Below are 10,196 nucleotides of genomic sequence, written 5' to 3'. Positions count from 1 at the left end.
TTGTAAAACGTAGTTATACTCTTAGTCTAAGTATTTGAAGATGCAATGTTGTGTATTATGCCTTTTAAAAAAGTTTTGTACAGGTTTGAAATAGGAGATATTTTCCTTTAATTGCTTTTGTGTCCGTCGTTGCTGCTTGGCTGTCTGACAGAACTGAGAGAATGACTGGACTACACAGCTAAATAAAGTTACTTTACACAGGTTTAATACAGCATGTCTCCACTCGGGCATTCAGAAATAATTTCAGGATGATGTTACAGTAACTCAAGAAATGTTTGACGTGATGAAACAAAGAAATGTAACGATGTTCATTACAACAAAAGAAACTGCTATCCTACATTCAGATAGATAGTTTTGGAGTCCCATTTCACAGTGAACACATGTGCTGCTTAATAAAAGGTTGATTTCACATTTTGTCTATCTAATCAACTTTACTGCAATCTTGACTACATAATAGGCAGCTTTGGCCTACATGGTGAAACATGTGTCCCACTAATCTTAGGGTTCACGGTTCAGTCCGCAGTGCCAGCGGTGAACCCCCGAGTTGGTCACAATGGCAGGCTGCTGCCACTGGGTGGGAATGGGTGAATAAGAAACGCAACACAGAAGTCCAAATATTTATCATTTGCATTTACCATCCCTCTAAGACATTTTAAGGATGATCATATCTAGACTGCAGACGATTCAGAAAAGCCTTTTTCATTATAAATACTGATTTGTAGATCCTCGATTCATTCAGTCACAAATCTGTTGGAAACAGTGCGCTATGTCGGATTTATGAATTCACAGTTCATTTCAAGGTTAAATAGGATTCAGCTTTAGGCATTAGAGCAGACGCTGAAAAAAAAAGAGGATATGTCAGAAAGTACTGTTGAATGAAAAACCGACACGATGTCAGGAGGCACCCAGAAGTTTCCCGAACTCCTGTTTGATACAACTGAAGAGGGGATGGTAAAAGTGTCTGTTTGACAGCATGAGGTCCGTCACAATCTCAACGTGGTTGACTCCAGGAAGCAGGTAGAGCGTCGCCTTTACAGACGACGAGGTGAGGAGCTCAGAGAACTTTGTCGAGGATTCAACCGGAACAATAAAGTCACTGGTCCCGTGGAGCAAAGCAAACGGAGGCATTCTGGAAGAAGCAGCGAATGAAAAGAAAAGGACAAGAACAAAAAGGCGTTTTTTGGCTCGTAACTGTATTTCAATTTAAACACCAGCTGCAGCAGATCTCAGTGTACTTCTCGTCTTTGCTTCTCACCTACCTACTGAGCTTGTCCTGGGTGACCTGCTTTAGTATGTGCGTCGGGGAGTAGTATGGAAAGTTTTCCACTCCATTCATGGCTTTGTGCATGGTGGAGACGTATTCAACCGCTCGCTTCTGCTCGTGCTCGTAATGGTCCGCGATGTTGTAGACGCCACTCAGACCTTTTCAGGGAATAAAACAACTGACCTAACTTCAGGAAGAGGACAGACCACCGAAAAAAACACCTGGGCCTCATTTATGAAACAGAGTAACAATGAAGAAAGTATGAAGACTTCAGCAGAAAACCACATTCAAGCAGGTATTTCTATATTCTTACTGTGAGGTGGAAATAATCTGATCTTTAAAGTCATCAAAGTCTAGACTCGAAAAGATATTTTAGTTGGAAAAGTGTGTTGTAGTTTAGGACGCACGTCTCAAAGCCCATCGTAACTTTTGCACAAGCTTCATTACAAGAGTGTGAGGAATTCATTGCGTCACATGAGGTTTTGTTAATGGCTTTTCTTCCTTTCCCCTTCTCTTTTTAATACCAGCAACACTTCACTTTGTCTGCCCAGCCTTGTTCACTGCAGCAGCGACGCACTTCAATCTGTCATCTTGCCATTTATTTCATGTTGCCCGTCTTCCATCTCTTCTTTCATCACTGTGATCGGTACTGCCGCAATGTCTGCGTTTATATTAAGATAATACTTCTAAACGAATCCCTCATGTCTGCTGCCATTATAAAAGGAGAAATCCCGGTGATTTGATATATATGAAGGTTTTTCTCCACACACGGTGTCTTTTTTTATGAGTCAGACCAGATCACAAAGTGAGAAAAAGGAAATTATCTTCACTCTTTGTATTATTTGACAAATTGCCAGAGCTCAAAAGAAGTGCACTGCGAGCAGCTAGCAACACTGACAACCATTCAGAGAAAAATGCTCAACTTTGCTGCACACATACTTCGACCTCCTGAAAGTCGAGTATTCGTTATGGTAAACACTAATTGAAAATACTTACCGATAACGCCTTTTATGGAAAGTGCAACATCCTGTTGCTTCTTTGTCTCGATGAACAACTCCTCTCTTGTATCAATGAGAAATAATAAGGTCAGCGCACACAAATGTGCACCTGCCGAGTGGCCAGTTAACACAATATTGTCCTATAAAAGAAAAAGAAATAAAGAATAGCACCTGTGACATTTCAAAGAATCTGGCATGAACAACTTGCCCCAATACAAAGTCCTGCTATTATTAAACAAAATAGTTTTTTTTTTATATAGACGTTTAAAGAATCAGAACCTTATTAAAGGCTCAGTGCTGCTTAGTAAAATGGACAATTTTTAGTAATCACTGGGTGATTCTTCATTTTCCAAGAGTGAAAAATATGTCTTACTTTGTCAAAGTCGAACTTATGTCCATTCTCTTGGGCCCAAACCAAGCAGTCCGCAATATCTTGGACCATCCCTAAAACATTCCCCTGACAAAAAGAAAAAGCCCATCGTTCAGTTTAGGGACCAGTTTAACATTTAGAATCACACTTCTTCTCTGTCCTGCAGGTTAACCTCTGTAAAATGAAAAGAAGCTCACGGTCACAAGAAGAACGGCTCACGTCAAAGTAGCACAAACTAAACAATGTGCCGCACATATCAGTCTAAAATGTATTTGGATTACTATGTTGCTGTGAAGCTCTTGCCTTTGGATATGTGCTGTAATCTGGACAAATGACGGCGGCATTCAGCTCTTCAGCCATCTGCTTGGCCAGTAAACAGTAAATGGATCTTTCTCCAGAACCCCACGCGCCACCATAGATGAAAACCACCAGAGGTGCTGGCACATCTTCAGATTTGTTCACGTTTGGAGGGCGGTACAAGTCCAGCTTATTGCCTCTGCGGCCAAAAACAATGCCCTTCAAAGGGTAGACAATCAAAGCCTCGATTATCGATACATTTCTGAGCATTCTGACGTCACTGAAAATGTAAATCTGCAATTTGCTCAGCAACACATCCTTCACACACACCTGTTTGCACTGCTTCCAGTTTTTATCATTCTTATACCAGGACTTCAGCTGAAGGTACAGGGTCCAATACTGCAGGTATTTGACATTATCCAGCAGAGCTTTGGTCAGACAATAAATCCGCCTGATTGAGAGGCCAAACATGACAAAGATGATTAAAAAAAGTACAATTTTCAATGCGTAGAAAAATGAATAAATGCATAACCCAAACAAATACTGGGCAAAACTATCACACAAAAATACCTTGGCTTTAGAGCTTCGGTGTACTTTTTGTACCCAGGCTTGTTGGGCCAGCCATAAACCCACTGGGTAACTATACAGATAGAGTATGGTAGGCCCACAAACAGGACGCCCAGTGCCACAGGCAGCAACATGTGGTATTTTATCCAAGACCTTAAAAAGGCAAAATATTTATTAGGATATTCTTGTTGCTCATTCTTCAAATTCTCTTATTTAAAAAGTTCTTACATTATTATCTTTTTTTGTTTGTTTTTGTTCCGTCAGCCTCACCTGCAAACATAAAAGATTAAGAACAACGTGAGCAACAGGAAAATGCATCACTTGTTGTCAGACACATAAAAGCTATGACGATAATCCCTCCCGAGTGAGATGCATACTGTAGTTCCAGCTGCACCTTTATACATCAAAGTCTAAGATACCTTTTGTAAATGGTTTAAATTGTGACCACTGGCAAGATTTCAGCTGCTCGCTCACTTTTGCATACCCCCTCTGTGCTGTTCAGGGTTATCCCAGATACCACGGGGCGAGAGGCAGGCTATGCCTTGGACAGGTTGCCAGTCCATCACAAAGACAAGTGAAAGAAACGGTCATTCACCCTCTGGCTTAATTGGCTTATTCGGTGAAGATTTTGACAGATGTTATGTACGCTTTTGACAGTTTAAATTTGAGGAACAGCAGACTGTCAATTGTCTTTAGCCCACTGTTGCCTTTTAACTCGTGAGTTCATAAGGTGCCAACTGTGTGAGTTAAATAATAAAAAGATTTGTAAAACACTAATTAATGAAGCCCTTCTCTTGGGTCTTGTTGTTTATCAGGTGTTTATCAGACACCTGGACATATTTGAAAACATGATCCTTATATAAAGCAAAACACGGCTCATAAATATTGAGTTTTTAGTTTAGAATGGATTCATGAAAATAACACATAACGGAGGGCAACTGGTTTTCTTTACAGGCGTGTCAATGCGCCATCTAGTGGTCTGGCAATGCTACAACACACACATCGCACAATCCTAGAGGGTTACGATCATATATGATCGTATATGATCGTAACCCTCTAGGATTGTGCGTCTCTATAGAGATAAAATTATGTCTATGGTCATGACAGTTTCGGCCAGGGAAATGCTAGAAAGTCTGTATAACAGCAACAGTGTATCGTCAACCTGGCAGTACACCTCTCAGTTTAAGTGAAGCAGACAAACAAAGGAGCGGCTTCAAGTTTACGCTAAATTTTGCTCCGTTGAGTGACGTTCAGCTTAAGTTAGCTTATTAGCTTCTGGAAACGATGACAAAAACACCAGGAGAAAACTGAAACATAACAAAGTAATATTATGTATCACAGCCCTTGTTGAACCCGATAACCCAGGACAATAAAACTCTTTATTCAAAACACTGTGCCAGTTCAACTGATGTCCTGAGGCCCGTGAGTACTCTACCTGTTAGCCAAAAGTCTCTTCCTGACGTCGACTAGACGCCCCTCTCCAGCATCAACTTCCGCTTTACTAACAGGAAGTGGGAGAGGCTCTGTTGTGATTGGTGGTTGGGAGCCAGGCAGATTGGTCATTGGTTGACAGGGATCGGGTACTTTTAACTAGAAAGCCAGTGGATAGCAAATACAACACAATTAACACCTTACATGATAACGCATCACTTTGATTCAATTATTTGGCTACTCGGCGAGTTTCCCACATAAGAGAAATGTTCGTATGGCGGATATGCAATAAAAGTCGATTTTTATTTTGCAGTATCGTTAACATCCCTGTAAATACATACAACATAATTGTTTGAATAAATGTCATTCAGAGTTTGTGAAATCCTTCAAATTCCACCTGTAAAAAAAAATAAAAATACAAAATAGATAATCAGACCAACAGATTTCATGGATAAATAAATAAATGAATAAATATTTTATGCACACTTGTTTCCTTTCCCCTGGAACTTCCATCTTAAATTCACAGTCTTCCTCTGTAGAGATTGCTTAGTTAGGATGTCAGTTCTGCACTTGAAAGCTATCAAAGATAAGCAAAAACATCAGAAGTTTGTTTGTTTGTTTTATTGTTCAGTTTCATAGAGAGTAAAGTAAAGATAATGATAACTTTACCAGAGGCAACCAAGACAAAATCAGTCAACTTCCAACATCTTCCTCCACACACAGCTGCATGTGGTCAGTTATGTGCTCCCATAGGGTTTTGGTCAACCAAGAACAGAGTAAATTATTTGGAGATTTTCCATGTTGCAGTGGAATATTTTTTTGTTAAATCCCAGTGCAGAGGTCACAGTTTTAGAAGGCTTGTGTTGTTTTTTATACATATATATATATATATATATATATATATATATATATATATATATATATATATATTAGATGTATAAGCATTTGATAGATGTTTTCACATCAAATATAATAGAAAAAATACCCGCTGTAGAAGCTCACTCTCTCAAAAATACTAAATAATGCCACATCGCCACAGCACCAAAATATGATCTCTGTATCTTAAAAAAGCAACAAAAAAAAATGTCACTGCAAGTAGTCCTTCAATAATTTCAGTGATTCCTCTCATGATTGCAATACGAAAAGGGTATTCATGAAAACTGAGAAACTTTCCCAAACCTGACTGCAACTGCACAGGAAAGTAGCACAGCCAGCACGTGTCCAGCAGGTGGAGGAAGGATTCCATCATCTGTCTCTACAACGGTAGTTTCCATAGTTGCAGTGTCTTGTTGGCTGGAATTCAGTTAAATGACAAATAATAACTTACTATCACTGTGGAATACTGACGTATGCTAAAACATGTTGACTCAGTTTAAGACGCAGACGACGACAATCAATGCTTGTTTTAAAGATAGAAAAGAGTGATCTTAAATCCCTTTGATCCCTTTAATTTTACCATGAGATATTGCATTGATATTTAGTGTATTTATTCACTTAATTTCACACCTATCTGACTGAAAACTAAAACAATGGGAGCCTAAAAGGTGATGATTTAGTTCAGATATTACCTTGTGCTCTTAAAGATAATCAGCAGCAATGTGATGTCAATGCAGCACAGTATTTCTACAACAAATGGTCTTAAACATGCCAAATTTGAGCAGTGTAATTCAGGTTGAGCTGCACAACTATATGACTTTTTTTTCAATTCTGACACCTCTTTGCTTTATCAAAGCCCACCTAGCAAAACAAAGCTCTGTAAACGAAGGAGGCAGACATGGGTTTCTTCGGCCCTGACCATGGAAACCTTGGATTCAGCACTGCGCACTCATGGAAAGCAGAGCAGCGTATGGGTTGCTGACCATCCTGAGGGTTATTGTTATGTTTGGCGCAGTGGAGCGGAGCCTTTAGCCGCGTGTGGGTGTGTGGTTGTTCCTCCATCTGCCACGCTGTGGGGAGTCCCAGGTGTTTTTTTTTTTTCTTTAAAAGCCACAGTGGAAATGGGGCCACTGAGCGTGAAAGTCAGGCATTCAGCTGGCAGTATGAGCAGTCAGCCCATTTCGAACTCTGTGGTAAAAATTCACAGCATTTTCCTGTTCCTGCAGAACATTATACGGTCAAGAAAGAAAGTACTCTCACTTTCAGTGCTTGGGTTTTAATGTATGAGGACATAATTAAAAATCATCTGGTCGTTACCAGGTCTTAAAATGAGGCAAATACAAAAGACATATGACACAGTGTCATTATCCCTTGAGCAAAAACTAAGTCAAAATGCAGAGGCAACGTGTAAAAACTAAGTACACCCCATGATTCAGTATCTTCTATCATTTTCAGTATGATTTGATCAATTTATCACAACATTATGGGAGGATTCTGGAATTATTTCAACCTGTAGTGAAAGTTTTACACTTGTGAATAATCTTTCAATGTATTCTCTCATTTTCTTACTTATTCCAAATATTTTGGAAATGGTTTCACAATCCTTTCCAGATTGACTGAGCGCAACAACAGCTTCTCCAAGATCATTGCTGATGATCTCTTGACAGAGTGTTAACACACACTGCAGACCAGCAAACTGCCAAAATGATTAAAGGTGGTCGTACTTGCTGATGATCAGTTACCCGAGTGCATTTGATTAGCAGCAACTGGCTATTACTTACCTTCCTAATTACTTAGTTTTACTTGGTTGTTTACACTCACAATGCTTCTTTGTTAGGCTCTATAAGGAGAGCCCTCGGGTCAGGGTCGGAATATTTTTTGTCGTGTTAAGTAACTGTGCAACATGTCATGTGTTATTTATCTAAGGTTGTTTTTATGGATCAGATGATTTTTATTATGTCCTGATACATGACATTTTAGAGCTGAAAGGGGGTTTATATTCTTTTTTTTTACATGACTGTATTATCCTTAGGGAATGATTTTATGCCATTGTGGTATTAAAGTAATACCATTTGACATCCGCAAACACACAAATGCATTTCTTTTAGTTATTATGTTTTCTAATGAAACAACTTAACTATGTAGATTGCGAAAGAGCTGGTGTCAGTAACTGTTCACCTAAATTGAGGGAGACTGTGTAAATGCTGAAAATGAGTTACAAGATGTCACAATCATGTCATTTTTTCCCCCACAAGTGAACCATGCCACTACATGTCCCTCAACCACAAAACCTGACATCATGTCATCACAGCGGCATGACTCAGAACTCAGAGAGAAAATGCCTTTTTTATGACAGACTTTTCCTGCGTAGTAACTAAAACGTGCTTTTTGCTTTCGACTGAGATCCAGCATCAATACAGTGGAGGAGACTGGAAATCAGTGAGGTGTTATTACTCTTGAAAAATCAAAGGCTGTGAGGAGCATATTACAGAGAACCCAAGAGACTAAGGCTGAGGAGTATAGGCTCGAAGCTTGCTGGAAAGGCTGGTCGTACCGCTTTGGCCTCTGGACAATTGAGCTTTAGTAGGCTTTTCAAAACTCTGAATCAAGAATATATAACATAAACAGCCAAATACTTTCACAGTCGGTTCAGGAGAAGTCATTGCAAAAATTGTTAACCACCAACAACTGGCATGTGAAAAGATGTGGATGTTTTTTTAAATTCTTCATATGAATATTTTCAGATTTATGCTTACTCATAAGACACACCTGGAGGATTTACTTAATCTGATTACAGTATTGAAAACTCGAGTATGCAAGTTATGTGTGTGATGTTTCTTAGTAGGAACATATGAGTTATATGTAAACTGCCCAAAACAAATAACACAAGGTAACTGAGGTGGGTACACGCCTCTTCAAAATCTCATAAATAATGAAAAAAATGACTTAGAATACAATAACTGTGTAACTCCCAATCCAAAATTTAAATTCAATATATTAGTACAACTAAAGTCAGTACACCTTAACGGTACTTAATCTCAGACTCCTGCATTGCACACATTTCTAATACATTGTGTCATTCTGCAGACAAATTTGAGTTATTCTTAACTGGAGGAGGTCATGATATGTTATGTTATGTTACCTCTCTCTACAATACCACACAGGTGTTTGACTGGATTCCAGTCAGGTGACACATTTGGCCAGGTCTTTTTATATATAATACACTTTCTTTTTTGTAGGAATATTTCTCTCCTAAGCTACTCTCCCATTAACTTTGATATGAATTTATTCTTTTAAACTCTAAAGCAAAGCTTTATCTTTAAGTTTGGTGCTAAAGAGCCATTACAGGTCTTGAAGTAAACAGTTTGACGTTAGATTGCACACAGCGTTCTTCACATTCTACTCAGCTCTCACAGAAACTCAGATTTTATTTGATAATCCTTTTCCTATGTTGTTCTCAAACCTAAGCTTGCATGACTCATGCTCTGTCTGCCACATTTCTTTAAAAAGTATATATATAATGACATCACATTTTTCCACTGATTATTAGTTGGCTTTGATCTTTTTATAAAAAAACATTTCTTTTTATCTTTATAAAGACAGACAATCTTCTGGTCAGTCATTACTTAGAAATAATGCAATTATTGATGGGTGATGCGCTTTTGAATCTTTTGATGTGTAAGTAATACTGAACATATATGGCACTGCATCTAAATTTGCATTCCTGAAGGGTGAAAATGACAGAAATTACATTTTGGATCATGTAAATGAGGTATTTTCTAAATTATTCTGCATAATCCTTTATAAATAAATTTTTTTTTTTTTTTAGTTTAAGCTTGTAAAGATGTCTTATAGTGTCTGTATCTTTGCAGTTTGAACATGTTTTCTGGTGTAATTGTTTATACACAAGCCTGTTTACTTCCTCCTGTGACCTAGTCCCCTGATCTCCAAACTGATGCTCGGCACCAAGCTAGCACCCAAACATGCTGTTTCTGTGTTTTCTACCCCACTTTCCTTTCTGTCCGCTGCACTGCGCAAGCCCAACTCCACAGTAACAGAGGAATTCTGCTCTCGCTCTGCTTGGGACCTCTGGACAAGCCATCTTTTCACAGGGACTTCACAAATACACGGGGCCTAGAAAGAAGATCCCTTTGACAGAGGGAGAGCCATGGAAACTGGCAATGACCACAAGGCCTAGTTTCTAGGTATCCAAGTGCCCGGAATCACATAGGGAGTCACACAGACGCCAGAAGAGCAACGAAGACGGAGGTGTTGTTGCAAAGGAAGCAAAGTGGTTTTTCAGGGGGTTCTCTGATTGACTGGAGAGAAACAGAGCAGCCATTCTTGTCAGATGCAGTGGCTGAATGTTAACAAGTCTGTGAAGATGCTCGAC

The 10,196-nt window shown here is 39.0% G+C and overlaps 1 protein-coding gene across 1 annotated transcript; it reads right to left on the bottom strand.

Moving 5' to 3' along the window:
* Positions 1-91: 91 nt before the first annotated feature.
* On the bottom strand, positions 92-4,978 carry LOC142382851 (uncharacterized). The gene is made up of 9 exons (XM_075468974.1): positions 4,932-4,978; positions 3,725-3,766; positions 3,500-3,649; positions 3,260-3,380; positions 2,936-3,148; positions 2,636-2,719; positions 2,261-2,402; positions 1,260-1,422; positions 92-1,129 (listed from the first exon to the last, which is right to left on the bottom strand). Coding segments are annotated over exons 2-9 (1,110 nt in total). The 5' UTR covers positions 3,727-3,766; positions 4,932-4,978; the 3' UTR covers positions 92-894.
* Positions 4,979-10,196: the final 5,218 nt, after the last annotated feature.

Source organism: Odontesthes bonariensis, chromosome 6, assembly GCF_027942865.1.
Source record: "Odontesthes bonariensis isolate fOdoBon6 chromosome 6, fOdoBon6.hap1, whole genome shotgun sequence".
In the NCBI taxonomy this organism is placed as follows: domain Eukaryota; kingdom Metazoa; phylum Chordata; class Actinopteri; order Atheriniformes; family Atherinopsidae; genus Odontesthes; species Odontesthes bonariensis.
The sequence above is the reverse complement of the archived record's forward strand: the minus strand, read 5'-3'. Positions and strand labels throughout refer to the sequence as shown.